Source organism: Polypterus senegalus, chromosome 7, assembly GCF_016835505.1.
Source record: "Polypterus senegalus isolate Bchr_013 chromosome 7, ASM1683550v1, whole genome shotgun sequence".
Classification (NCBI taxonomy): Eukaryota; Metazoa; Chordata; class Cladistia; order Polypteriformes; family Polypteridae; genus Polypterus; species Polypterus senegalus.
In genome coordinates, this window is record NC_053160.1 from 5,791,472 (window position 1) to 5,817,849 (window position 26,378).

General features: G+C 41.6%; 1 protein-coding gene across 1 annotated transcript in view; it reads right to left on the bottom strand.

Annotated features, from left to right (window-relative positions):
* The window catches only part of elp1 (elongator acetyltransferase complex subunit 1), a 210,443-nt gene that overhangs the window by 148,560 nt on the left and 35,505 nt on the right, over positions 1 to 26,378 (bottom strand). The window contains exons 3-9 of the mRNA XM_039758179.1: positions 25,833 to 25,985; positions 21,684 to 21,765; positions 18,724 to 18,804; positions 15,022 to 15,107; positions 8,180 to 8,279; positions 5,629 to 5,719; positions 1,765 to 1,888 (exon numbers count right to left, since the gene is read on the bottom strand). Of these exons, the coding sequence (XP_039614113.1) occupies positions 1,765 to 1,888; positions 5,629 to 5,719; positions 8,180 to 8,279; positions 15,022 to 15,107; positions 18,724 to 18,804; positions 21,684 to 21,765; positions 25,833 to 25,985 (717 nt within the window). The remainder of the gene's footprint in view (positions 1 to 1,764; positions 1,889 to 5,628; positions 5,720 to 8,179; positions 8,280 to 15,021; positions 15,108 to 18,723; positions 18,805 to 21,683; positions 21,766 to 25,832; positions 25,986 to 26,378) is intronic.

The window sequence follows — 26,378 nt, forward strand, 5'->3', positions numbered from 1 at the left end:
TCGTAGGGTCTTAAATTGGTTTGAATCATACCTGGCAGGTAGAAAATTCTTTGTAAGTTGTGGTAATTATACTTCAAAGACCCCTGATATTCTATATGGTGTTCCACAAGGCTCTATCCTGGGTCCGCTGCTCTTTTCGATCTACATGCCTCCGTTAGGTCAGATTATTTCAGGGCATAACGTGAGCTACCACAGCTATACTGATGACACACAGCTGTATTTATCAATAGCACCCCGATGACCCCGACATTGTTGTTTCACTAACACAATGTCTTACTTGTGTTTCTAATTGGATGAATAGTAATTTTCTCAAACTAAACAAAGAGAAAACTGAAATTTTTAGTGATTGGCAATAACAGATATAATGAGGATATTAGAAATAAACTTGATGCATTAGGATTAAATGTCAAGACGGAGGTAAATAATTTAGGGGTAACTATTGACTCTGACCTAAATTTTAAATCGCATATTAATCAGATCACGAGGACTTTCACTTAAGAAATACAGCAAAAGTTAGACATCTTATATCATTGAAAGATGCTGGGAAATGAGTTCATGCTTTTGTTTTCAGTCGACTAGATTACTGTAATGCACTCCTCTCAGGACCATCCAAAAAAGACATAAATCAGTTACAAAGAGTGCAAAATGCAGCTGCTAGAATCCTAACTAGGAAAAGAAAATCTGAGCACATCACGTCAATCCTAGCGTCACTACACTGGTTACCTGTGTCATTCAGAATTGACCTTAAAATTCTTCCTATGTTTTAGAAAGCCTTCAATAATCTGCTCCATCTTATATCTCAGAATGTCTCTCACCTTACACTCCAAACCTTAACCTTAGATCTTCAAATGAGTGTCTGCTTAGAATTCCAAGAGCTAAACTTAAAAGAAGTGGTCAGGTGGGCAGCCTTCTGCTATCATATACCTAAAATATGGAATCGCCTGCCAATAGGAATTCGCCAGGCTGATACGGTGGAGCACCCTTAAAAAAACTGCTAAAAACACCACTTTAACATGGCTTTCTCAAAACTTCATTTTAGTTTAACCCTGATGCTCTGTATATTCAATTAATTATCATTACTATTCATGGGGACTTCAAAATCCCTACTAACCCCTACTCTCTCTTCTGTTTCTTTTTCTGGTTTTCTGTGGTGGCAACCTGCGCCACCACCACCTGATCAAAGCACCGTGATGTCCCTACATGGACTAAAGGCCAGAAGTCCACGTGACCGTCATCATCAAGTCCTTCCATGAGAACCCTGAATACAATGAGGACTGATCATTTATGTGAGGTAGAATGCCCAGAGGGCGCTGGGTGGTCTTGTGGCCCCTGCAGATTTTATTTTTTCTCCAGCCATTGAGTTTTTTTTGTTTTTCCTGTCCTCCCTGGCCATCAGGCCTTACTCTTATTCTATATTAATTACTGTTCTCTGATTTTAATGCTTACTTTGTCTTTTTTCTCTTTCTTCATCATTTAATGCACTTTGAGCTCCATTATTTGTATGAAAATGTGCTATAGAAATAAAGGTTCTTGTTGTCATTGTTGTCTGGCGCTTTAAAATCTGTAAATTCTGAGCTTCAATTTATATCTGCCTGATGCATTTCATTTATTTCTTCATTTATAAAGACCTGTGCAAAGTATTAATTTAGTTCATGGGCTATTGGTTGCACGTTTTAGTGAAACCTTTAAAAACCTATCACTCTGCATACATGAGCAGCAAGGCGTCAAAAGCCATGACCGTCTACATATACAGGAATCACTTACCTTAACTTCATCCTTTTGGAAAGGAAGAGTGAATTCTCCATGAAGAAGCCCATTTTTCTCAAAAAACACAATATCATACTTGTTGGGTTTCCGCTGTGCTGATGCAATCAAACTTCCAGAAGGTCTGAAATGGGAATAAAAAGAAAAAAAATGTATTAAAACATATTACATTATTAAAAAGGAAGCATGGTGGCACACAGTACCCACAGTAAGGAGTCCAGAGTTCACGTCACAAGTCCTCTCTGCTGGACTCTGCATGTTCTCCCCATGTCTGTGTGGGTTTTCTCTTACAGTTCAAAGACCTGCAGGTTACGTGAACTGGTGACAATAAATTGGCCCGTGTGTGTGTGTTGTGTTTACCCAGCGATGGGCTGACGCCCTGCAGAGGGTTTGTTCCTTCCTTGTGCCCTATGATAGCCGGGATAGGCCTGTGCACCCCCATGACCCTGGTCTAGATTAAGAGGGCTAGAAAATGACATTATTAAAAAAATGGGTACAAAGAAGGTGTGACAGGCACCTGGCGTCCATGCACACTGTATTCAGGGGGAGCAGCCCTGGACAGTGCAATACCTCCCCCTGGATGCTAGATGGCCACCCGCCTGGGCTGGTGTAGTGCCTCGGTTTCCCACAGGGCTCCCTGGGAATTGGAGTTGGGGGCAGCCCTGTTGGGTCCCGCAGGTACCTCCAGGGGTGCAGTGTTTGGGACACCTGAGCCCGTGTGGGCAACAGCTTCATCACACCTGGAAGTGCCGCCAGATCTTGGTGATCAAACACCTGTAATACTTCCAGGTGACCTATAAAAGGGAGCCAGCAACCACCACTCATCTGCCAGAGTCGGGTGGAGGAGGACAAGGTTGTGAGGGAGGAGTGGTGGTGCCAAGGAAGAGAAGAGTGCTTGTGCTTGTGCTGTACTGGTGTTTGGGACTGTGTTGTGGCTGGGGGGAATACGTGCCCTCCAGCTGAAGAGTAATAAAAATCCTTTTATTTTACAAGTGTCTAAAGTGTCCAATCTGTGTCGGGTCAGGCGCTATATAGTGCCTTTCACAAAGGATTAAACCAGGCTAACAGGAACTTTGACTAGTGTTTAATAAAAGTACCCAGCATTGCATTGGTATAAATGACACAGGAGAAAAAAAAAATAAAACCGCCATTTAGAAATTGAACATTGCTGAACACAACTCAATAACAAAGCTTAATCACTATTTCAAGATGGCGCCGACTGGTGTATATATTTAGAACCTGCCAAATCTATACTAATAAAAGGCAAAGCCCTCACTCACTCACTCACTCACTCACTCATCACTAATTCTCCAACTTCCCAAGTGGGTGGAAGGCTGAAATTTGGCAGGTTCATTCCTTACAGCTTCCTTACAAAAGTTGGGCAGGTTTTATATCGAAATTCTATGCGTAATGGTCATAACTGGAAGCTGTTTTTCTCCATTTACTGTAATGGAGATGAGCTTGAACGCTTTGGGGCGGAGTTTCGTGTGACATCATCACGCCTCCCACGTAATCACGCAGTACATAGAAAACCAGGAAGACCTCCAAAAAGCGCTGAAGAAAACATGCATTATATAATTGAGAAGGCAGCGAAACAATAAGAAGCGAGCGAGTTCTGCTACTTCGGAAACAAAGCACGATGTAAACCTACACTTTAAATTAAGTTCATAGACAGGCTGCGCTGGCGTTTGTAATTTAGTGCCTGCCCATATAAGGCCGTCCGTCAGCGGCAATCCAATAGCAAACTGCCACGGGTAAATATTCACGGGTGAAGGACTGTGCTTATGGAGAGGAAGATGAGATGGTCAGGGTGGTGTTTGACACAAACTCAGCGAAACTGCGAGAGAAAGTTTTAAGTGCCAGGACTAAGGTAACATTAAATACAGCCATGGACATAGCACGAGATGGCACCAGCACAGCTGGGAAACTTCGATGCATGTACACCGAGTGGCTCACGTGAACTGGACGCGAGTGCACAGATAAAAGCAACAGTTCCAAAGAGCTGAACAAAACCAATTACACAATTGAAAAGGCAGCAAAAATATGAAGCGTCTGATACATACAAGCATATTCATAAATCCAGCTACTGTGGAAACAAAGCACACGTTGGAAAAGTCAATGTCCCGCTAAAGGAAGACAGTGTAAAAAAAACCCGTGCATGCAGTGTGTCAGGTCTCAGATAAAGAAGAAGACGAGCTGTTTATTGATGCAGTAAGAAACGAATCGATGAATGAAACCTGTCATCTTTACAACGATTGACAAACACGGAATGTAACTTGAACACAACACATCCTACAAATACGAACCTGATTGAAAGAAATAATGATAATCAAATCCTTGATGACAGCAACACTCAGTAACACTCACAAAACAAATACTGTATATTGACAGTCATGTTACGTTATTTTTAAAATGTTCCCTTTTCTTTTCTAGCTTTTTAACACACTACTTCTCCTGCGATACGCTGGGTATATATATATGTATATATATATATCCCGATCTACATACTCGAATAATGGATACTTTATTCGCCATCAATGATTGTTTTGGTAAAGCCATACTCAGTGTATTCATTAGATGAACGGTAAAAAGTAAAAGCGAGGGAGGATGACTAATTGAGGCATGCAGGCTGTAGTGCGTCAACTCTATCTGAATTTGCGATCACATTTGAAAAAATATATCTTTTCAAGTTCTATTTAGTCCATATGTGTCAAACTCAAGGGCCACATCCGGCCCGGCGTGTAATTATATCCGCCAGCGGATCATTTTATATACTGTATTATTGTTATTAAAGCCCGGGTATATGAAGCGCTGGTAACACAATAAACTACAGATCCCATAATGCAGCGCTTCAGCTGCCTTGCCGAACACTTACCGCGTTAATCAAGTCTAGCTTATGATGCTGCAAGTTATTGCGAAGCTAGCTCACACGATGCTGAAGAGAAAAGTTGATTCTGAAAATAGAGCCTTTAAAACCGATGGGAGGCTGAGTATATGTTTACTGAACCCGTGTGTCTCATTTGTGGAGCTAATGTGGCTGTAATTACAGAATTTAATCTAAGACGGCACTATGAGACAAAACATCAGGGTAACCTGAATGCAATGCAGAAGATACAGAAAGCAGAAGAATTAAATAAGAATCTGACACTTCAGCGGACGTTTTTACCCGTGCACAATCACAAAGTGATTTGAAGTGAAGCTGCTTTTATGGGAGACACAAATGCACCAGTTCACCTTGCCCCACTTTCCCTGTTGCCAAGTAATGTTGAACCAAGTCGTCACTACGGTGTTCCCAAATACGCACTTTGCTGATAAACTGAACGCACTGCGCACTGAGTTTGCACGGCGCTTTGGTGACTTTCATGTTACGTTATTTTCAAAATGTTTCCTTTTCTTTTTCATTGCTTCTTTAACACACTACTTCTCCGCTGCGAAGCGCGGGTATTTTGCTAGTAATAATATGTAATACACACACACACACACAAGTTCTTTGCAAGAAAAAGCTAGTTATGTTCTTTATCATATTTATAAGAAACACACACAAAACTGTAATGAAAATAAACATAAAAATAAAATCAAAGTGCGGTGTGTGGAAATTTGAAGTTCTCTGCTATGGCCTACACAACAGAGCATAACGAAGTTAAAGTGGGAAAAAATAGGTCCACCTTAGGACTCTACCATAAAAAAACAACACCACAAAATCTAAAAGTATCTGCCAAAAATACCTGTGTGATTTTGTTTGAATTTTTTTCTGTAGGGAGATTATCTCAAATGCGTTGGCACAGTTTAAACATTTCATAATCAAAAGATACATCAGGCCTCCTATTTTTAGCATATAATACAATAAAACGCTACCACACTTACTTCCAAGACAATGGCTGCTCCAAGCCATTTACTTGCTCACTGGTTGATTGGAGAACACACTCTCTGTTCCACACTCGCACTTTCCGAGCACCTATACAATATGAAGAGTAATTTGTCAAACAATGTTTTGCATATCTTTATTCATGAAAAAGTATTTTTTATAAATACTACGGGGCATCGCCCACCTCCAGGTTTGGTTAACTGGATATACAACTTAAAGAGATTGTTATTTTCATGGGAATTGTTACATACTCTTTCAATTCTATGTTGCATCGCTTCTCCGTAATCATAAATATATACCCTGACCGAATCGTGGTTTCTTCGAAATTAAACTTATTATAGCTTTAGATGTTACGGAACCAAAGATTCTCATAGCGTATGGTCCATTATCACGTAAATCTACGTTTTGAGCACTGAATGATGCGAACGTAAAAAGATTATTGTAGACTCGGATATTTTGCCTGTAGTGTTTGTGGATTTCACTTTCACCAAACAACCAGTCTTTTAATTCCCGCGGATACGCCTCTTCATTGGGAAGCAGCACTACTTTTCCCTGATGGCGACACGAATTCACCAACGTACAAGTCTCCGACTTAAACTTTAAAGTTTTACAATATCTACACACTTCTGACATATCACTTATGCCCATATATTCAATCTCTTTTTGCTGTTCTGTTATTTCACTGAGTAATAATTTCCATTTATTTGTGCTAATGCGATCTTTACTTTCTTTTTTCTGATACTTTTGAATTTTACTGCTTTCATATTCTTGAACTTGCTCTGCATGTGTATCGCGCCAACGTTTTTGAAAGTCTTTTATTTCTGACCTCATACATATTTGTACACCTAACCACACTCTTAGGTCCTCTACAGCTGGTCTTCTCATCAAACCCGCATGCCCGATCACCGAGGTCTCCAGGGCATTTAGCCGTAGTGCTCCTCGTCTTTGGCACTCACTACCACAAAACATTCGGGTCACAGATTCCCTACCTATTTTCACATCTCGTCATAAGATTTATTTAGATTAGCTTACACTACATGATCTTAGGCTGTATTCTTATTGCTGTATTTTCAGTTCTATAGATACATGTGTATGTGTACATGCATGATTTTGTTGGTTTAATGATTTTATTATCTGTATGGTGTCCTTGGGTGTTTAGAAAGGCGCCTTGAAATAAAATGCACTATTATTATTATCTGGGGTGGGCTGGCACCCTGCCCGGTGTTTGTTTCCTGCCTTGCGCCCTTGTGTTGGCTGAGATTTGCTCCAGCGGACCCCCGTGGCCTTGTAGTTAGGATATAGTGGGTTGGATACTGGATGGATGGATGGATATTATTATTATTTTTTAAATGCTATCCATACTGTTTTGTTCACAGCTATCTTTGGCAAGAGGAAGGCAGGAATCTTTAGATTCAAGTAACAAATTAATTTTCCAAAGACATGCTGCACATCAGTTGTGCTTACACACACTGCCATGAGAAGACACCAATTTTTGTAGTCTCTCTATTATAATAAAAAACTCCAGGGACGAAATGAGACTTTTTAGGCTGGGACGAGACGTGACTTTTTCAGAGAGATACTTTCATGTCCCGCGAGACGAGACTTTGTGCCAAGAGATTTAACCACAACCGGGGCCGGAAATAAAAGACAAAGAGTAGATGGCAAAGTAGAACATTGTAAAAAAATTCAAAAACGTTGGCGAGATACACATGCAGAGCAGGTTAAATATACTGAAAGTACTAAAATTCAAAAGTCTTAAAAAAACTAAAAGTAAAGATCGCATTAGTGCAAACAAATGGAAATGATTACTCGGTGAAATAACGGAACAGCGAAAAGAGATCCAATACAGGGGGTCCTCGGGTGACGACACAGTTCCGTTCCTACAACAGTGATGTAACCCGAATTTTGGTGCAAGTCAAAAGACACTCTAGCCTAAGTCACTTACCTATCTTAACATATTTGCAAAATCATAATCTAAAACATAAAAACACAAAATCTAAGCCTGAGAAAAAAGAAAAGGACATAAATATACTGTACTGTACACTGTACTGTAGTAACAGAAAAAATGAGTGTAAAAAATGAGTGTAATTACCTTGTATTCATTCTCATGTCTCAATTTTTTTAAGTTTTTATGGGAGTGAGCATTGTAAACTCGAAACGTTGTAACCCGAGGACCCCCTGTATATTGTTCGGATTCAAATTTTAAGTCGGAGACTTGTAGATCGTCTAATTCGTGTTGCCATCAGGGAATAGTAATGTTTCTTCCCAATGAAGAGGCGTATGCGCGAGAATTAAAAGATCTGTTGTTTGGTGAAAGTGAAATCCACATACGTGAGCGGCAGAGACACAAAGTGGCTGGCGCGTAGCATAGGCTACGGGGTTGGCGAGTGAAGCCCCCTAGTTCTAAAAAAAAAACAGATATCCCAGATACAAGCTTAAGTTCATACATTAATTACTTTTTCTACTTTGCTATGGACATGAAAAACTTATTAAAAGTTATTAAGATGCAAAGATCTCTCAATTATTTTTTTTCTTCTTGAATGGACATACCTGTTTCTGGACAAATAGCACTGATGGCAAAAAACTGCCCATCTCCTCTCCATGTGGTACGCACCCTTTGATCATCCCATGGTAGAGCTGGCTGCACTGCCTATTAACAAGGAATAAAATTTAAATGAAAGAAATTTTGTTATTCAGAGATACATTGAAAATAAACTGACTCCATTTATAATAAGCTGCCACACGTCTCCTAAGTGAATTACTGAACACAAATGCACAGTACAGCATTTTTACAATTGAAATGACTTATACTAATTTAAAGAGGCTATCAAATCCCATACCAAATGGCATATAACATATAGACATAGTGAACAGAGAGACAAATAAATAAACACTTTGTACTTTTAATTAAGGTAGATAATTCTCTATCACAAGTCAAACCTGAAAGAGTTCCTAACTTTGAGCAATTCAGTTTATGCTTATATTATCCTGTGCTATACCTTGTGGCGAGTGGCTGGGGCTGCTACCCAGCCGGGACGCCCAGGAAGATCAGAGGAGGACTTGCGCCTCCTCCAGACCACAAGGGGATGACCTCCCTGGTGGCTTTGGGGACCACGGATACACAGCTTTGAAGCTCAGCCCTGTAGGGGCCCGTGGTCACCGCCAGGGGGCACCCCGACGCCTATGGAGCCCTGGACCTCAGCACTTCCGGAAGTGCTGGGGGAAAGAGGATCAGGAACACCCAGAGTGCTTCCGGATGCAGAGCCGGTACTTCCACCACACTGGGGAGTGCCGGTGGAAGATTGCCGGGAAGCACCTAAAACACATCCGGGTGTGTATAAAAGGGGCCGCCTCCCTCCATTCGAGGCTGGAGTCGGGTGGAAGAGGACAGAGCTCGGGAGGAGAGGAAAGAGGCGGCCTGAAAAGTAAAGGCATTGTGAAGAGATGCCTGGACTTTGGGGTGATTGGTGCTGCGGCACTGGGTTGTGTGTGTGTTCCACCTTTAATAAGTAAATAGTAAAGTTAAAGTAAAGTTCCACCTTTGTAAATAGTGTAAATAAAAAGTGTGTGGTGCTTCAAGAACCATGTCTACCTGACTGTGTCTGGGCTGTTCCCCACAGCCTTTGCTAAGAAACATACAATCAGTCCCACTTTAAATAGTAGTTAACTGCCAGAGACCTTGATAAAATAACAGAAAAACAGATGTGTTTTTTTCCGCCATTCACGACTAATGAACAGTTTAAAGAAGAGCTGCTTGGTATACAAGAGCTTTCATTCAGGAACAAAAATATAAAAGGATTCTCCCAGAAACAACTCTTAACAAGGCGACATAAAGACCCCAAAAAATGAATATCACTGCAGCAAAAGTAACTATCATGTGGTTAAAAAACAGAAGAAAAAACAACTTTTTATTTATTTATTGAAAACTGTTTCAGAGAAAGGGGAGTTCAAATTTTGGCATCTCTGCAACAGACCCAAACCCTAAGTGGTTAAACATCCATTTAAAAAAGGCTGAATTATAACTGCCTCTTAGCTGTGGTGAGCATTAATTCATAGAAATGCAATGAACTGTATAGTTCCAAACCAAAATTATCAGACAAACAAATGATTTGTTAAAATGAAAACTATTTTGCATGCTAAGCACATCTGCTTTTTAAAGCATTACACATTCCTAGGTTTTATAATTAAAGCCTGTCAGCAAGAGGTATAATGCTTCATTGCTGTAATTGTCTTTCTGAAAACCTTTCTGTCATTAAAACTACGCTGCTTTAGAGTTTAATCTTCTTCTTTCGGCTGCTCCTGTTAGGGGTTGCCACAGCGGATCATCTTCTTCCATCTCTTGCTGTCCTCGTCCTCTTGCTCTGTCACACCCATCACCTGCATGTCCTCTCTCACCACATCCATAAACCTTCTCTTAGGCCTTCCTCTTCTCCTCTTACCTGGCAGCTCTACCCTTAGCACCCTTCTCTCAGTATACCACTCATCTCTCCTCCTCACATGTCCAAACCAATGCAATCTCGAGTCTCTGACTTTGTCTCCTAAGTGTCCCACCTGAGATGACCCTCTAATGTCCTCATTTCTAATCCTGTCCTCCATCATCATCACACCCAATGCAAATCTTAACATCTTTAACTCTGCCACCTCCTGCTCAGTCTCCTGTTTTTTGGTCAGTACCACCGTCTCCGGCCCATATAACATAACTGGTATTAGAGGTAAATAGCTTTAATAAGACAGGAAAAAACTAGTTTGGTGTGCTTTTCTCAATCTTTTTCTTCTTTTTTCAGCTGCCCCCGTTAGGGGTCGCCACAGCAGATCATCTTTTTCCATATCTTCCTCTCCTCGACATCTTGCTCTGTCACACCCATCACCTGCATGTCCTCTCTCACCACATCCATAAACCTTCTCTTAGGCCTTCCTCTTCTCCACTTACCTGACAGCTCTATCGTTAACATCCTTTTCCCAGTATACCCCTCATCTCTCCTCTGCACATGTCCAAACCAACGCAATCTCGCCTCTCTGACTTTGTCGTCCAACCATCCAACCTGAGCCGACCCTCTAATGTCCTCATTTCTAATTCTGTCCATCCTTGTCACACCCAATTCAAATCTTGACATTTTTAACTCTGCCACCTCTATTTTGGTCAGTGCCACCGTCTCCAACCCATATAACACAACTGGTTTTAGAGGTAAATAAAATATTAAAACGGTTTTTCTAAAATTAAGACATGAAAAAAGGAGTATTGTGTACTTTTCTCAATAATAATGTCCACATGTGGACAAAATTGTTGGTACCCTTCAGTCAATGAAAGAAAAACTCACAATGGTCACAGAAATAACTTTAATCTGACAAAAGTAATAATAAATAAAAATTCTATGAAATTTAACCAATGAAAGTCAGACATTGCTTTTCAACCATGCTTCAACAGAATTATTTAAAAAAATAAACTCATGAAACAGGCCTGGACAAAAATGATGGTACCCCTAACTTAATATTTTGTTGCACAACCTTTTGAGGCAATCACTGCAATCAAACGATTCCTGTAACTGTCAATGAGACTTCTGCACTTCTCAGCAGGTATTTTGGCCCACTCCTCATGAGCAAACTGCTCCAGTTGTCTCAGGTTTGAAGGGTGCCTTTTCCAGACGGCATGTTTCAGCTCTTTCCAAAGATGCTCAATAGGATTGAGGTCAGGGCTCATAGAAGGCCACTTTAGAATAGTCCAATGTTTTCCTCTTAGCCATTCTTGGGTGTTTTGTGTGTTTTGGGTCATTGTCCTGTTGCAAGACCCATGACCTGCGACTGAGACCAAGCTTTCTGACACTGGCCAGCACATTTCTCTCTAGAATCCCTTGATAGTCTTGAGATTTCATTGTACCCTGCACAGATTCAAGACACCCTGTGCCAGATGCAGCAAAGCAGCCCCAGAACATAACAGAGCCTCCTCCATGTTTCACAGAAGGGACAGTGTTCTTTTCTTGATATGCTTCATTTTTCCGTCTGTGAACATAGAGCTGATGTGCCTTGGCAAAAAGTTCAATTTTTGTCTCATCTGTCCATAGGACATTCTCCCAGAATCTTTGTGGCTTGTCCACATGTAGTTTGGCAAATTCCAGTCTGGCTTTTTTATGATTTGTTTTCAACAATGGTGTCCTCCTTGGTCGTCTCCCATGAAGTCCACTTTGGCTCAAACAACGACGGATGGTGCGATCTGACACTGATGTTCCTTGAGCTTGAAGTTCACCTTGGATCTCTTTAGAAGTTTTTCTGGGCTCTTTTGTTACCATTCGTATTATCCGTCTCTTTGATTTGTCATCAATTTTCCTCCTGCAGTCACGTCCAGGGAGGTTGGCTACAGTCCCATGGATCTTAAATTTCTGAATAATATGTGCAACTGTAGTCACAGGAACATCAAGCTGCTTCGAGATGGTCTTATAGCCTTTACCTTTGACATGCTTGTCTATAATTTTCTTTCTAATCTCCTGAGACAACTCTTTCCTTTGCTTCCTCTGGTCCATGTTGAGTGTGGTACACACCATGTCACCAAACAACACAGTGACTACCTGGAGCCCTATATATAGGTCCACTGACTGATTACAAGATTGTAGACACCTGTGATGCTAATTAGTGGACACACCTTGGATTAACATGTCCCTTTGGTCACATTATTTTCAGTCTTTTCTAGGGGTACCATCATTTTTGTCCAGGCCTGTTTCATGAGTTTATTTTTTAAATAATTCTGTTGAAGCATGGTTGAAAATCAATGTCTGACTTTCATTGGTTAAATTTCATAGAATTTTTATTTATTATTACTTTTGTCAGATTAAAGTTATTTCTGTGACCATTTTGAGTTTTTCTTTCATTGACTGAAGGGTACCAACAATTTTGTCCACGTGTGTATTTGAGAAGGATCATGCTATTTAAATTTTCATCCAAAGTCAATGATGAATCCCGGAAAAAGAAAAATGCACTTGAGGCGGGTTTTGGAGTTCCAGTTTATTTAATTTTGCAATTCTTGTGCCAGCTACTTCACATACACCACATTCATGAATCTCATTTTCACTCGATAACCTCCTATAAGTAAAGCACTGTGAAACTTCACTACATTATAGAAAGCCATTGGTTTGGATAGAAATTCAGCTTTTTAGGTTTTTAAGGAGTACAATTTTCAGCAAAGGAGTAAAAAAAAAAAAAGAATAGGAAATTATATGGAAGGTGGTGCTTTATGCTCAAACAGAACTTAAAATTTAATTTTAACATGATAATCTCTTGGGCATTAGGACACAAGGGGTAGCTTACTTTGATAAGCTAGAGGGGAAAAAGTACAGGGTGGTCCAGATCCATCCATCCATCCATCCATTCTCTTCCGCTTATCCGAGGTCGGGTCGCGGGGGCAGCAGCTTAAGCAGAGAGGCCCAGACTTCCCTCTCCCCCCACTTCTTCCAGCTCTTCCGGAGAATCCCAATGTTCCCAGGCCAGCCGGAGACATAGTCCCTCCAGCGTGTCCTGGGTCTTCCCCGGGCCTCCTCCCGTTGGGCGTGCCGGAACACCTCACCAGGGAGGCGTCCAGGAGGCATCCTGATCAGATGCCCGAGCCACCTCATGTGACTCGTCTCGATGCGGAGGAGCAGCGGCTCTACTCTGAGCCCCTCCTGGATGACTGAGCTTCTCACCCTATCTTTAAGGGAAAGCCCAGACACCCTGCGGAGGAAACTCATTTCAGCCGCTTGTATTCGCGATCTCGTTCTTTCGGTCACTACCCATAGCTCATGACCATAGGTGAGGGTAGGAAGGTAAATCGACTGGTAAATTGAGAGCTTTGCCTTACGGCTCAGCACCTTTTTCACCACGACAGACCGATGCAGAGCCCGCATCACTGCGGATGCTGCACCGCTCCACCTGCCGATCTCGCGCTCCATTCTTCCCTCACTCGTGAACAAGACCCCGAGATACTTGAACTCCTCCACTTGGGGCAGGATCTCTCCCCCAACCCTGAGAGGGCACTCCACCAGATCTAATTATGCAATTTTCATTACACTATAACTTTATTAAGTTTATTACACAAAGAATTCACAAAAAATTATTTTTGTTGCCGATAGATGGCAGCACCTTCCCTGCATTCCAAAATAGCAGGAAGACGGTTGTCAGTCGAAAAGCAGGCGCGATGTGTTCGCCTTTTCTCGATAATGGCCAATGTTTCCGAAGTGCAGGATGTTGGAGGAATTTGGAGCGCCTGCACTGCATAGGAACACGATCTACCAAATCAACGAAATGTTTGACCGGACTGGTAGCGCCAATCACCCAAAAAATCCCGGACCATCGAGAAGTATGCGAACTGACGACATGAAGAATCGTCTTCGCGCCGAACTGGAATCGTCCCCGCATAAATCAAAGTGAATGAAATGAATGAAAAATACGCCCTAACATCCAGGACTTCTTCATGCTCTCAATGAGGACGACTTCGACAGGAGGACTGAGTTTTCGGAAGCGTGGCTGGCAAGATTGGAAGGGACTCGAAATGTGGTGGGGACTGATGAGGCCATTTTCCAGATATCTGACAACTGTGTCTTTTGGCATGCAGACAAACCCCACATTACCATTGAAGTCGAACACAAGTCCTCGGGAGTGATGGTATGGGCTGGTGTGTCGTCTTATGGTATCGTTGGCCTGTATTTCCTTGAAGAAAATGTCACAGGGGACAGGTACCTCAACCTGCTTGTGAAGGATGTCATCCCAGAACTGCAGAACAGACAGAACTTCAACCATATGTGGTAGCAACAGGACGGGGCTCCACCTCACTTTGCGATAAACGTGAGGAACTTCCTTGACCAACAGCTTGCAAACCGGCGGTTAGGACATCAAGGGCCTGTTGAGTGGCCTCCATGGTCGCCTGACCTTACCCCACCAGACTTTTTTCTTTAGGGATATCTTAAGGACGAGGTCCACACACATCTTATTGACAGATTGGAGGATCTGTGCCTGGCAATTGTTGAGGAGTTCAGGAAAGTTCCTGTGTTCCTGTGATGCTCTAGCCAGAAGACTCCGAGCCTGTATCCAACTGAATGGAGGACACGTGGGACATTACATTGAAAATCAGTGAATTAATTCAATGTAAGTCCATTTTCATTTATTACAAGATATTTTGAACAATTCTTTTGTCTTGCATTGTATTAAAACTTGCATAATTAGATCTGGACCACCCTTTATGCACTATTTATAAAGGGGCACTGAAAGAGCATCTAGAAACCGAGGTATCTAATATATTGGAGCAAAGAAATGAGTATTCATTGTCCATGTAGGCATAAAGAAAACCAAATTGAATTGTCTAGAAATTTACCCACGGCAAGCTTGTGATGTCGTGCCAAAAAAGTCCTAAAACATGGAGACAAACCTACCATTTTCTTCTTTTGAGCAGCTTGTTTCCCTTCTGAGCCATGAAACTGAGTTTCTTTCTTGCCCCATCCAACTGTGATGAATTTGCCTGCAAGAAAAGTTATTTTGTTTTTTCAAATTGTGTTGAGCTTATAAATCACACCTTAATGAATTATTATGACATTTATGGTAAATTGATGGTTTTCTAATGTCAGATGATGCAGCACATGACCTTCACATTCAGTTATGGAGGGTGGATTAGGAATTGTTTAGTTGAGTAAAGAATGTCGTCACATGAGCAACACAGTGTGCAATACTACTCTAGATTTTTTCATTGTGTAATGTCACTCCGTGTTCTGCTATCTCTCTCTCTATTATATACTTGTACATGTAAAGTAGTCCGTGTACAGCTTGTATCACAGTGTAAATTTGCTGTCCCCTCAAAATAACTCAACACACAGCCATTAATGTCTAAAACGGTGGGAACAAAAGTGAGTAACACCCCTAAGTGAAAACGTCCAAATTGTGCCCAATTAGCCATTTTCCCTCCCCGGTGTCATGTGGCTCATTAGTGTTACAAGGTCTCAGGTGTGTTAAATTTGGTGTTATCGCTCACACACTCTCTCATACTGGTCACTGGAAGTTCAACATGGCACCTCATGGCAAAGAACTCTCCAAGGATCTGAAAAAAAAAAGAATTGTTGCTCTCTATAAAGATGGCCGAGGCTATAAGAAGATTGTCAACACCCTCAAACTGAGCTACAGCACGGTGGCCAAGACCATACAGCGAGAGGTTTAACAGGACAGGTTCCACTCAGAACAGGCCTCGCCATGGTTGACCAAAGACGTTGAGTGCACGTGCTCAGCGTCATATCCAGAGGTTGTCTTTTGAAAATAGACGTATGAGGGCTGCCAGCATTGCTGCAGAGGTTGAAGTGGTGGGGGGTCAACCTGTCAGTGCACAGACCATTTGCCCGCCGCACACTGCACCAAATTGGTCTGCATGGCTGTCGTCCCAGAAGGAAGCCTCTTCTAAAGATGATGCAAACAGTTTGCTGAAGGCAAGCAGACTAAGGACATGGATTACTGGAACCACGTCCTGTGGTCTGATGAGACCAAGATAAACTTATGTGGTTCAGATGGTGTCAAGCGTGTGTGGCGGCAACCAGGTGAAGAGTACAAAGACAAGTGTGTCTTGTCTTCAGTCAAGCATGGTGGTCGAAGTGTCATGGTTTGGGGCTGCATGAGTGCTGCCGGCACTGGGGAGCTACAGTTCACTGAGGGAACCATAAATGCCAACATGTACTGATACAAACTGAAGCAGTGCATGATTCCCTCTATTTGGAAACTGGGCCACAGGGCAGTATGCCAACATGACAACGACCCTAAACACACCTCCAAGGCGACCACTGCCTTGCTAAAGAAACTGAGGGTAAGGGTGCTGGACTGGCCAAGCATGTCTCCAGACCTAAACCCAATTGAGCATCTGTGGGGCATCCTGAAACGGAAGGCCTCTAACATCCACCAGCTCCGTGATGTCATGGAGGAGTGGCAACCTGTGAAGCTCATGTGAGCTCCATGCCCAAGAGGGTTAAGGCAGTGTTGCAAAATAATAGTGGCCACACAAAATATCGATACTTTGGGCACAATTTGGACATTTTTCACTTAGGGGTGTACTCACTTTTGATGGCAGTGGTTTAGACATTAATCAAAGTCAAAGTGTTACTTTATTGTCATCTCAACCATATGCAAGTATACAGATAGACGAAATTGCGAAACTCAGGGTCCACAGTGTAACAACATGACGTGCAAATAATAAATTAAAAATAGAATTAAAAATTTAAAACTTTAAAAATTAAAGATTAAAACACAAACAAGACAAGACATTGTGCAAAGATAGGACAAAGAAGTAGCAGCAATATTGATGTGTAAGATATGTAATATAATAAATAAATAAATAATAAATAATAGATATAGATAATACAGAGATTATCAGTGTATAATAATAGTTGTTTAAGACGTGTGTAAACAATGACAGGTCAGAATGTTTCACAGCAGAAGGATAAAGAGAGACAAAATCCTTAAAGGTCAGTATGAGATTTTCAGCTTTTTTCTGCATGCACACTCATCTTTGCAGGACTGTGGTTTTCATGTATAAAAGTTCTGTTTTTAGAGGTGGTTGAGGTCGTGTGGAAGGTCCCAGGGGGCAGCCTGGTGTTAAGGAGTCTAAAAACGTAATGTCTGTGCGCGGAGTTATTTTGAGGGGACAGCAACTTACACTGTTATACAAGCTGTACACGGACTACTTTACATTGTATCAAAGTTTCATATCTTCAGTGTTGTCCCATGAAAAGATAGAATCAAATATTTACAAAAATGTGAGGGGTGTACTCACTTTTGTGAGATACTGTAGATAGAACTAAAATAAATTTGGCTTTTTGCAGAAGCTCGATGGATGGATGGATGGGTGGGTGGATAAGAAAGAAGGTTCACCGACAAAAGCGCGATAGACATATCAGCGCCAACAAAACTGCAACGGACAAATGAGCGCCGACAAAATCGCGAGAGAGGCCAAGAGAGTGGGACGCGTACGTGCGCATTATGTACACATTATGTGCTAGGTTATAACTGCTGATGGCATGCCGCGAACAAATAACTCAGTCGAGGGTTGGCATAACGCATCGTATACAAAGCGGAATTACCAGCAGTCAGGCAGTCAAAATACTATCAAGACGTCTTGCTGCAATTCTTCCTACATATGCAGGGTGTGATCTTAAGGACTATCTGCGTGCCGTGTGTCATAATACTGACTTCTAAAATAAACATTATTATATATGCTTTAAACTAGTAATTCATATTTAATGAAACTTTCGCGATTTTGATGCCGCGTTTTAATGGGTGCTATTTTGTCGGCGCTCATATGTCTATCGCACAAATGTCGGGTCACTAAGAAAGAAAGAAGTCTGGAGTATGGCTGTTTGTATAAAGGACCCCTAGTCGCATTTCTTAACACACTTCAGCTGAATGACTCGCTGGCTTAAAAGTCCTCAGTGTTGGTGTGTCAGTGAGAGGATGTGTGGCATTGTTCATAATGGCACTCAGTTTTGTCTTCATTCACTCCTTTGCTATGACCCCCAAGGGGTCCAGAATGTGTCCTTTAACTGACCCTGCCTTTTCAAAAAAACTTGCTGATTTGGTGGTGTGATGTTACCAGACCAGCACATCATCTCGGCCATCGCAGAGTGATGTGAAAAATGTCACTACTCACATTAAATGAACGCAGTCTCTTAAGAATGAGATCTTGCTCTGCCTTTTCTTCTATAGTCATATGTATTATTCTCATAAAGCTGCATCTTATGAAAATTTTCAAAGCTTTTACTAAACATTGCTATTAAAACACAGCCTCACTAATGCAATTCAACTGCACAAGTTGACGAGTATTTATTAAAGCTCAGTGGGCCCGCACTGCCAAGGCTGATTTAGGACTTGTTTCTGATGTTTCCAGAAAAGACTTTGGTTGCTTGCAGTCTTTATGGGACTACCTAGGTGTATAAAATGAATAGATTGTCCCATCATTACTCTAAAAAAGTAAAACAATGCTATACAACATTTTTCTCAATTTACAGTTCACTGAAAAGCAGACTAGTCAGTACTTTAAAAAGAAGCACATGCACATCAAAGGGTTAATGTACGAGTACCGTATGGAAATCTTAGTAGGAACCCACCTTCACCAAACTCATCCTGATGAATTTTCTCTTCAGTAATGGGCTCAAAGTCTTTTGTCATCATGATGATGGTCTGTTGGCCTACAAACAAAAAGGACACAAGCCAAGTCATTTTACATTTACGTGTATTTGAGAAGCAGATGCTTTTATCCAAAGCGACTTACAAAAGAGGTAAACAATTGAATTGTTTGTTCAGCAAGTTTATTAGGATGGGTAGCAAAAGTTGATTGCCACAAGTGAAAAGATGTAATAGCTCATACATTTATAATCAATAGATTACAATCACTAAAGCAATTAAAAGGTAATTAACCAAGAATATAAAATATCACAGAGCAAAGTTTTTTTCCCCTCATCAATTTAACAGATATTCACAAATTTGAAGTTATTTTTCCATGGGAATAATTATTTACAACAATGGATGGCACATTAATAACCTACAAAAAATGTATTAAAATATCTAAAATCATGTTTTTGCTATGTCACTTGAGGTAATAAGTGTGTGGGGGAAAATGAATTAAAATGATTTTAATAGGTTGCAACATAAACAAAATGTGAAAAAATTAAGGGTCTGAATACTTTCTGAACCCACTTTACAGCGGGGAAAATCTCTTATATACATTTCTCTTCTGGTTCATCCTGCTTCCACTTCAAAACCGATCCCGCCCACACACAGCCGACATGGCATTTCTCGATTCCTATTCCTCCTTTTCTAAACCCTTTCCCATGCTGCCTGCGGCCTCCCATACACCCCCACGCCGATTTTCTCGATTCCTATTCCTCCTTCAGACTACCGAATTCCTTCCTCTTCAAAACCAGTCCCGCCCACATGCAGCCAACACGGCATTCCTCGATTCCTATTCGTGCTCTTCCAAACCCTTCCCCACGCTGCCTGTGGCCTCCCATACACCCCCATGCAGCTTTTCTCGATTCCTATTCCTCCTTTGGACTACCGCGTTCCTTCCTCTTCAAAACCGGTCCCGCCCACACGCAGCCGACACGGCATTCCTCGATTCCTATTCGTCCTCTTCCAAACCCTTCCCCATGCTGCCTGTGGCCTCCCGTACACCTTGCTATTTTTGTTATATTGTGACGGTTGTTTCCTAAGCCTTTGTTATAAAATGAACGACAGTATCTTCTCTGTCGACGGGTTTTTTGTACAATATCATCTCTATTCCGGGATCCGGCAACTGCCTGTTCCTATCAGTGGGTTATTTCTGTGCTATATAAATAAAAATATTCTTGGCACAAACGTTTGATGAAAGCAATGCACCAATTTCCGTTCCTATTCTTACACTGCCGTATGCTACAACGGGCGTCGGCTAGCTAGGAAGTATTGAACATATCAACATTTGTCTCGGGAAATATATTTCTAATGAGGCTATTGACATGAAATTTTCACCAGATGTCGGTAACAACCCAAGTAATCCATACATACAAAGAAATCAAAACAAATAAGTCCATAAAGGAAGTGATGTGTAATAAAGTGGAATGACACAGGGAGTAAGTATTGAACACGTGAAGAAAAGGAGGTGCAAAACGGCCTGGAAAGCCAAGAAAGCAGCTGACGTCTGTCAATCCTGATAGCCTCCCATCAGTGCACATGAATATCAGCTGCTTTAGTCCTAATTGATGGCCTGTCATTACCAAGGGGTCACACAAGAAGGACCTCATGAGGGTAAAAGCAAAGAGCTCTCTCAAGAACTTCACAAACATCCTGATGGCATTGGTGACAGACGGACTTCTAAACTTCTGAATGTTCCAGTGAGCACCGTTGGGGCCGTAATCCGGAAGTGGAAAGAACATCATGTCACCATACAAGGTGCTCCTTGCAAGATTTCTGTCAAAAGAAGAATCAGAAGAGTATGTCCAAGAGCCAAGGACCACTCGCCGAGAGCTTCAGAAAGACCCTGGAATTAGCAGGTCCAGTTGTTTAAAAAAAAATAAGAAGTAATGCACTCCACCGCCATGGCCTCTATGGACACTCAACTCGTAAGACTCCACTGCTGAAGAAAAAGCACGTTGAAGCTCGTTTAAAGTTTGCTGCACAATATTTGGACAAGCCAATGAAATACTGGGAGAGTAGAGTCTGGTCAGAGAAGAGCAAAATCGAACTCTTTGGATGTCATTGCCACACGCCGTATTTGGAGGTGAAATGGCTCTGCACATCACCCCAAAATACTGGCAGACTTCATATAAATGAAGGAAGGATGAATGGAGAAATGTAGCAGGACATTCTTGATAAGAATCTGCTGCCATCTACCAGGATACTGAAGAAGATGAAATGAGGGGGGACACTTCAGCAAGACAAGGATCCCAAACACACAGCCAAGGAAACTCCCAGTTGGTGTCAGAGAAAGAGAATAAAGGAGCTGCTAGAACGGCCCAGTCAATCACCCGACTGGAATCCAATTGAGAATCGATGGAAAGAACTGAAGATCAGAGTTCATAGAAGAGGCTACCGGAACGTTTAAGATTTGACGGCAGTTTGGGCCGAAATTCCACGTGAGCAAAGCATGCAACTCGTTTCTCCACACAGGAGGCGTCTTGAAGCTGTCATCACCAACAAAGGCTTTTCTACTAAGTATGAAATACATTTCAGTAAGCGTGTTCAATACTTACTCCCTGTGTCATTCCACTTTATTACACATCACTTCATTTATGGACTTATTTATTTGATTTCTTTGTATGTGTGGATTACTTGGGTTGTTACCGACATCTGGTGTAAATTTCATGGCAATAGCCCCATTAGACATTTATTCAATACTTATTTTCCCCGCTGTGTATTATGACTTTAGACTTTTTTTTTGTTACTTATATTTTACACCAAATAATCTTGATGGTCGCAGGTAAAGAAGCCTAAAGCAAGATACTAGCCATATGTTTAAATTGGTTATTATGAATTCAAATTACCTTTTTTTTGGTAGTTTTGGACTTTGCATTTCTCCACCAACAGCACCCACCTGTAATAAGGAGAACCAGCTCCTGGTCTGGACTCCAGCTCATGCCAGTCAATCCACTGTCCACACTTCCAACACATTCCAGCTATCAAAAAGGAAAAATAAAATATGATTTTCATAAAAGCAGTAACAAACTTTAACCAATATTTTTATATTAAAAAAAAAAAAAAAGTACAGGAAAGCTGTGGAGGACTTTGTCTTATGGTGCTGGGACACCAACCTGCAACTCAACATCAGCAAGGACAAAAAGAGCTGGTGGTGCACTTGTGGTGTGCCAAGAAGCCTCCGAGACCAGTCACCACTAAGGGGAGGACATGGAAGTGGTGCAGAGCTACAAGTACCTGAGGATTCACAAACTGGACTGGACGGACAACATAACAGCACTGGACAAGAAGAGCCACAGCAGACTGGACTTGCTAAGAAGACTTGGGTGAAGTTGCTGGAAATGTTCTCCCCATCCATAGTAACCAGTGTGTTGTGTTGTTCTATGCTGCAGTCTCTCGAGGAAGCAACCCGAGCACCAACGATACACAATACAAGAACAAACATATCAGGAAAGCCTGCTCCATCACAGGGCAAACCCTGGACACACTGGAAGCAGTTGTGGAAAAGAGGATGGCAGCAAAATTGAATGCCATCATGAAAAAAAAAATCCCCTCCATGCCGTCCAGCAGACGCTCTCATGGAGAACTTTTAGCCACAGGCTCATTTCACCAAGGTGTGCTAAGGGGGCTCTTTTCTGCCCACTGCTGTCAGGCAATTCAATGCTTCCAATCGATGTACTTGTTAAGTTTATTTTTATTTATTCATTATCGATTGGTTGATTGATTGGCTGTACTATTCATCTTGTAAGTCTGTATTATTGGTGTTTAAGCTTCTGCTGCTGTATGCATTTGAATTTCCAAATGGGATTAATAAAAACACTGGAAAACTAGAAAGCATATTGGAGAAATAACAAATAGCATTAATAAAAGTTACTGGCCGTCCCCTGCGGCTGCACCCATGTAGTAGTGACAGAGGACATACTTTAAAAATCAATTGACGTTGGCACTATATCTGATCGTGTTCAGCTCTGACGGGAGAATATTCCACGCTTGGGAACAACAGACGAGATGAAGGCAGCGATCAAAGCATCCTGGGCTTCCATAACACCTCAGCAGTGCCACAGGCTGATCACCTCCATGCCACGCTGCATTGATGCAGTCATTCATGCAAAAGGAGCCCCGACCAAGTATTGAGTGTGTAATGGACAGACTTTTCAGTAGGCCAACGCTTCTGTATTATAAATTTTTTTTTTTAATATTGGTCTTATATATTATTATATATATTATTATTATATTGGTCTTATTATTATATTAGTCTTATATATATATATATTATTATACAGTGATCCCTCGCTATATCGTGCTTCGACTTTCGCGGCTTCACTCCATCACGGATTTTAAATGTAAGCATATCTAAATATATATCACGGATTTCTGCCGACAATTGGTCTTTTAATTTATGGTACATGCTCCCTCAGTTTGTTTGCCCAGTTGGTTTCATACAAGGGACGCTATTGGCGGATGGCTTAGAAGCTACCCAATCAGAGCATGTATTACGTATTAAATAAAACTCCTCAATGATATACGATGTGCTTCCCGCGCGGTGCTTCATTGTTTGCTTTTCTCACTCTCTCTGACATTCTCTGCGCCTGACGGAGGGGGTGTGAGCAGAGGGGCTGTTTGTTTAGAGGATACGGACTTCACATTGCTCCCTTCTTTGCAGCCGGCCACTTTATCGCGGTAATTCGGCATACTTAAAAGCCCAACAGCACGTATTGATTTTTTGATTGTTTGCTTTTCTTTCGCGCGCGCTCTCTCTCTCTCTCTGGCATTCTCTGCTCCTGACGGCGCTCGTTTGAAGAGAAGATATGTTTGCATTCTTTTAATTGTGAGAAAGAACTGTCATCTCTGTCTTGTGATGGAGCACAGTTTAAACTTTTGACTAAAGGGTGTTATTTCATGTCTAGAGGGCTCTAATAATGTTAACAGTGTGAGAGAGTTTATAAGGGCTTAAAATCTATAAAAATAACTATACACACATATGGTTTCTACTTCGCGGATTTTCACCTATCGCGGGGGGTTCTGGAATGCAACCCCCGCGATCGAGGAGGGATTACTGTATTCTAATTTTCTGAGATACTGAATTTTGAGTTTTCATTACCTGTAGGCCATAATCAGCAAAATGAAAAGAAATAAACGCTTGAAATAGATCACTCTGTGTGTAATGAATCCGAGTTTCACTTTTTGAATTGAATTACTGAAATAAATTCACTTTCAATGATATTCTAATTTATTGAGATGCACCTGTATATGATTAACTTATTTTTGGGACTTATGAATGTGCAGTAATCCCTTACCGATGACACCACTATTTGGAGTTTTCAATGAACTGTGAACAATCTACCACCCTGCTAGTGCATCACCTTATTCTGTTCAATTGGAAAAGTCCTAATCCACCGACCATATACTGGGAAAAGAATACCCTACATCACTTAAAATTAAAAAAAAAAAAAAAAATTGTTGATAATATGACAGATATTTATTAACGCTGTTTTTAATTCAACATGCTGGGATTGGCTCCAGGAGACCCCCCGTGACCCTGTGTTCGGATTCAGCGGGTTGGAAAATGGATGGATGGATGGATGGATGCTGAACATCTGCTAACGTCTGTGATGCTTTGATAACTAGGCTAGCTGAATTCTCCAATATTTTGCTCTCTGTACGTGTGCTAATGTCACACTCAAAGTTATTTTCTTAGTTATGATAAACCATTTGGCTTTACATAGATAATTAGAATAGATAATAAAAATTCAGCTGTCCCCTATAAGATGATATATAAATTGAATGTCCTAAACTATTATCGTTTTATTCTGAGTTGCAGTGACTTGTGATGGCAGGGTAAACAGCATACAGTTTTCTGACAATAGCACAACGAATCTGTCAGTAACCGCATCACAATTGTGTTAGCATAAAATAGGTCAGGTCAGGGTGGGGGCATGCATGTACAGCGTGTTGCCACACTCACCACACAACGAAACAGCTCGGGATCCCGGTTGGCAACCCCCCAGGCAGCTACGAGGACCAGTCCCACCCTCTGGAAATGACCATCTATCTGCTGCAGCCAGGTGTTACATGGGTATCTCCCCTTGGGTGTCTCCCACCCAATCTCCCACCCATCGGCCTAGTCCAGACACTCAGGCCCTCAACAACGAGGATTCTGCAAGCCAGATCACCCCTCAGGGCCGCAGTGCCGTAACCGACGCTACCTCACAATACAGGTAATGTGCCTCATTCGGGAGCAACACAAAGTCAAACCAGTGGTACCCAAGGATACTCCGAAGAGACACACATGAAGGAGTCCAGTCTTCATATCAGGTCACTGGATAGCCTCCATGTCTTGTAACCATATACTCTAGCAAAATAGGAAGCACCAGGACTTTAAAGACTTGGACCTTCATCATTTTGTAGAGATATCGAAAGCGTCACACATCCCTTTCCAGTGACCTCATGACCCCACATGCTCTCCCAATCCGTCTACTGACGTCATAGGAAGAGTCGCCAGAGTCACATGAATGTCACTGCCGAGGTAAGTAAACCTCTCAATGACGAGGTCGACACTCTCTCCACAGACAGACGCACTGCTGATGGCCGTGCCCAAGAGGTCATTAAAGGCCTGGATGTTGGTTTTTATCAGGACCCTCACAAGCTCAGACACTCAGACCACTCACTCAGTCTCTCGAGTGCCCCAATCAGAGCCTCCATTGACTCCGTGAAGATCACAGCATCGTCAGCAAAGTCAAGATCAGTGAGTTTTTAATCGAAAGCCCAGACACTTGGACTCCTCACTCAGTTTCTCGAAAGCCCCCAAAAACGTACGGTTTTATGTATTGATTTTTTCGTCTCAAACTAAAATTTAATAGGACTGTGGACTTTTTTCTAATCATCTAAAACTTTCAAACCTTTAGCATCCCAGTGGCTGATTGACGACGCAGATTTACAGTTGCAGTAGGTGATAACCGGTTGTGAGCTGAATACACTGTAATACAGTCATTGTAGCGGAACTTATAAAACCAAATAACATTTATATGAAAAAAAAGGAAACCTGTACCTGATTAGTGCTTAAATTAAAAAGTAAGATATCTCCTGTTGCTGTTGCTACACAGACAGACTCCTGTTCAGGAAGATCCTGGATCGCAACAATTAATCCACTGCCATCTTCAGGAAGATATTCATCTGCAGTCAAGGAGACCTCATTAATCACCTACAATAAAATCAAGAAAGGAATGAAACAGGGAGCTGGGATGGAAAGATCATTTTAAACACACTGTCTAAACCCGGGGTTCTCAAAGTCGGTCCGGGGGGCCCACTGTGGCTTCAGGTTTTTGCTTCAACCAGATTCACAATCAGGGACAACTGATAACGCTGAGCTCAATGAATTAGCTGGCATTTTTTCTCTCTCCTCTACATTAAGAAAGCACAGAGGCATGATTTTTACATTTACAGTTGGTACAGAAAAGAATCCCCCCCTTCGAAATATTCCCATTTTGTTTTGCTTTACACCCTTAAATGAAAACACACAAACCAATATTTTTTCCAGCTTTACTTACTCAATGCAACCTCAAACATCTAAGTGAAAGATATCACAGCTACAGTT